This window comes from Ammospiza caudacuta, chromosome 25, assembly GCF_027887145.1.
Source record: "Ammospiza caudacuta isolate bAmmCau1 chromosome 25, bAmmCau1.pri, whole genome shotgun sequence".
NCBI lineage: Eukaryota > Metazoa > Chordata > Aves > Passeriformes > Passerellidae > Ammospiza > Ammospiza caudacuta.
The window spans coordinates 6070572-6074722 of NC_080617.1; the positions used below are offsets into that span (position 1 = coordinate 6070572).

The 4151-nt window shown below is 68.6% G+C and overlaps 1 protein-coding gene across 1 annotated transcript; it reads left to right on the plus strand.

Annotated features, from left to right (window-relative positions):
* The first annotated feature begins 1906 nt into the window (after positions 1-1906).
* On the plus strand, positions 1907-3545 carry MARCKSL1 (MARCKS like 1). The gene is made up of 2 exons (XM_058819993.1): positions 1907-2051; positions 2765-3545. Exons 1-2 carry the CDS (start codon positions 1989-1991, stop codon positions 3299-3301), a joined length of 600 nt encoding a protein of 199 aa, XP_058675976.1. The 5' UTR covers positions 1907-1988; the 3' UTR covers positions 3302-3545.
* Positions 3546-4151: the final 606 nt, after the last annotated feature.

A 4151-nucleotide genomic window follows, 5' to 3' on the forward strand; every position in this document is an offset into this window, starting at 1 on the left:
TAATGAAATAAAGGTGGGAAGAGAAGCGTGAATTCACCGTGGGTATCTCCCAAGGCTGAACAGCTCCTGTACACCAGCAAGTTCTCCCCAGCCCTTTTCCCTCCCCCAGGAACACCAGCCTGGGGCTGTGATTGTGAACAAACACCGTGTGCCCACAACGCCCCACTCTCCCAGAGCCAGGAACATCCCCAAGCTCTGTTCCCAGCAGGGAACACCCTGCCCCGCTCCCGTGGGGACACTCGGAGCCCTCAGGGCCAGCCCGGCAGCCCGCCAAGGGCTCTTTATCAACTGGCACCCAAAAGTCAATCAGGAGGATGCCGCCTGTTTTAATTAACAGCAATTTGGCTCTGCCGGGCGTGAGCAGCGTGCAGGGAGGGAGGGAGGGAGGCCAGAGACAAAACATGACCTTGTTGGTGCTGCACACACAGCGGGACATTGTTTTCCCCTCTCAGCCTGGCCTTGGATGCTGCGGGGCTGGTGGCACAGCTGGGGACAGGGGACAGGGGGTGCTGCCAGCCCTGGTGGGAGCAGGGGAAAGTGCAGGGAAAGTGCAGAGCTCGGGGTTTGGAACTTGGGGGGTGTCCTCAGGGAGTGTTGGTGGATGGGAATGGGAAAAAAGGGATTTGGGGAGCTCTCAGTGAATGCAGCACGGGCTGGGTGCTGCAGGGAGTGAATGGCACTGCTGGGTCCTGGCAGGGATCCAGTGCAAACAGCCCGCGAGTTTTATTCCATTTTCCTTTCCCCTCAGCTCTCCTATTCCGGGAAATCAGAGAGAAGGAATCACCCAGAGGGGGAAAACCTCGCTGTGCGTGTGCCAGGCTGCTCAGGGCAGTGACACAGGGTGACACAGCCTGTCCCACAGCAGGACACCCCAGGGATGATGGGGCTGGGATGAGCAGGACCCTGGAATGAGCAAAAACCCGGGATGAGACACCCTGGGGTGACAGAACCATGGGGTGACAGCACCAGGACAGTCCTGGGGGGGACAGGAGGGGGCCAAGTGGCACCGTGGGACCGTCCCAGGGGTGACAGGGATGGGGTGAGCAGCACCCCAAAGGTGACAGGAATGGGGTGAGCAGCACCCCAAGGGTAACAAGGACGGGGCGAACAGGACCCTAAAGGTGACAGGGCTGGGTGAGAGCACCCCAAAGGTGACAGGAATGGGGTGAGAGCACCCCAAGTGTGACAGAGATGGGGTGAGAGCACCCCGAAGGTGACAGGGATGGGGTTGAGCAGGACCCCAGGGGTGACAGGGATGGGGTGAGAGCACCCCAAGGGTGACAGGGATGGGGTGAACAGGACCCCAACGCTGTCAGGGATGGGGTGAGCAGCACCCCGAAGGTGACAGGAATGGGGTGACAGCACCCCAGGGGTGACAGGGCAGCACCCCAAGGGTGACAGGGATGGGCAAGCAGCACCCCAAGTGTGACAGAGATGGGGTGATCAGCACCCCGAGGGTGACAGGCCTGGGTGAGCAGCACCCTAATGGTGACAGGGACAGGGTGAGAGCGCCCCAAAGGTGACAGGGCAGCACCCCAAGGGTGACAGGGCTGGGGGCACGGGCACTGCACGGGTGTTGGTGATTGGGGCAGGGGCACCCAGGGGTTCCGGGCTTGGGGGGAGCAGCACCCCGAGGGTGACAGGGATGGGGTGAATTGAACCCCAAAGCTGTCAGGGACGGGCGAGCAGCGCCGCGGGGGTGACGGAGCTGCCGTGAGACCCCGCCCAGACACGGGGGTACCCCCACCCCACCGCACCCCCCCCGCCCCGACCCCCGGGGCCGCACACGCGGGCAGGGGGCTCGGCTCGGGCCAGAACCCCCCGGGGCGGGCGGGGCGGCGGCTCCATCGCTCTCCCCCCGCCCCCGGGGCGGGCTCGGCCCCGTCCCGCCCCCGCCCCTCGCCTTATCAGCGGCCGGCGGGGGGCTCGCCCCACTCCCGCCCAGCGCAGCCGCCGCGGCGGGGCCGGCAGCTCCCCGAGGCCGCACCATGGGCAGCCAGGGCTCCAAGGCGGCGGGCGGCGACCCCGACACCGCCAAGGCCAACGGGCAGGTGCGTACCGGGGGCACCGGGGGGCTGCGCGCGCTCCGCCGGGACGGGCGGCGGCGCGGACAAAGCGCGGCGGGGAGGGCGCGGCGATGGAGCCGGGGGATCCCTGCAGCCCCGCGGGGGGACTCTGCAGCCCCGCGGGTACCGGGGGATGCGGCACCGCCCGCGCCGCGCCCCGGGCTCCCCCCGGCACCGGGCGGGTCCCGTCCGCCGCCGCGCCCCGGTACCGCGAGTGGAGCGCGGGCGCCGCCCGGTGGTGGCGAGCTGGGCCCCCCCCACACCGAGCGGATCCCCCCGTGAGACCCCAACCCGGGGTCTTTGCACCCCCTTTTTGTGGCTCCTTTCCTCGGGGGAGCCCCGCTCTGTGCCCCGTGCTCCCCGTTTCCACCGGCTGCAAACCCCGCTTGTCCCCGTGCTCGGTGTCCCCGTCTCCTTTCTCCCGGGGGATCCCCCCCATGCTCGGTTCCCCCCATTCCCGGTGGATTCTCCTCGTTTTCCCCGGTGAATCCCCCCGTGCTCGGTGCCCCCCATTGGATCCCCCCGCGCTCGGTTCCCCTCGTTTTCCTCGGTGGATCCCCCCGTGCTCGGTGCCCCCATTGGATCCCCCCGTGCTCGGTGCCCCCCGTTTTCCCTTGGGGCGCCCTTTGTGGCGTGCGGGGGATTTGGGGAGGGGGCTCGGGGGTCCCGGCGGTGCCTGACGCGCTCCCCCCCCGCAGGAGAACGGCCATGTCATCTCCAACGGGGACATGACGCCCAAGGCGGGGGTCGAGGCTGCCCCCCAGAACGGGAACGGCTCGGCGGAACCCCCCAAGGAGGAGATCGAGGGCGAAACGGGGGGCGCCGACAGCATCGAGCCCGCCCCGGCCGCCGCCGAGGGCGAAGAAGGGGCCGCGACCCCCAAGGAGGACGCCCCTAAAAAGAAGAAGAAATTCTCCTTCAAGAAACCCTTCAAGCTGAGCGGGATCTCCTTCCGCAAGAACAAGAAGGAGGCCGGGGACTCCTCGGGCTCGTCGCCCACCGAGGAGCGGGGCGGCAGCGAGGAGAGCCCGCCCGGGGGGCTGCAGCCCTCGGCGCCCCCCGAGGAGGGGCAGGAGGGCGGAGAAGCCGCGGGCAGCCGGGAGGAGGAGGAGGAGGAGAAGAAACAGCAGCAGCAGGGAGGGGAGAGCCACGGAGACACCGCCAAAGCCGAGGAGCCCTCGAAAGGAGCGGGGCCGGAGCCCGCGGCGAGCCCGGAGGAGCAGAAGGAGGAGTAGAGACCGCTCGGGCATCGTCCTCAGCGGGGACATCCCCGGGGACTCTGACACCGACCCTGACCCTCCCCGAGAAGCCCGGATCCCCGGATTGTCATCACTGGGGACTCTCACCGCCCTGACCCTCCCCGAGCAGCCCGGATCACCCTCGACCCTCCCTGAACAGCCTGGATCGTTCTTACCGGGGGCTCTCGCATCGACCCTCCCCGAGCAGCCCGGATCCCCGGATCGCTCTCACCGTCCTCAACCCTCCCTGAGCAGCCTGGATCACCCTCGACCCTTTTCCGAGCAGCTTGGGGACTCTCACACTGCCCTCGATCCTCCCCAAGCAGCCCGGATCGCCCTCACCGGGGGCTCTCACGCCACCCTCCGTCCTCACGGGGCCTCTGAAACCATCCCCGAGCAGCCCGGGTCGTCCTCACCGGGGGCTCTCACACCACCCTCGACCCTCCCTGAGCAGCCCCGTATCACTGATCGCCCTCACCGGGAGCTCTCACCGTCCTCGACCCTCCCCGAGCCGCCTGGATCGTCCTTACCGGGGGCTCTCACACCGACTCCGATCTCCCCCCGAGCAGCCCGGATCCCCGGATCGCCCTCACCGGGAGCTCTAGCACCGCCCTCCGTCCTCACCGGGGACTCTCACACTGCCCAGGACCCTCCCCGAGCAGCCCGGATCGTTGATCGCCATCACCGGGGGCTCTCACATCGACCCCAAGCCTCTCCGAGCAGCCCGGGGACTCTCACACTGCCCAGGACCCTCACCGGGGGCTCTCACATCGCCCCTGATCCCCCCCGAGCAGCCCGGAGCCCGGAGCGTCCTCACCGGGGGCTCTCACGCCACCCTCCGTCCTCA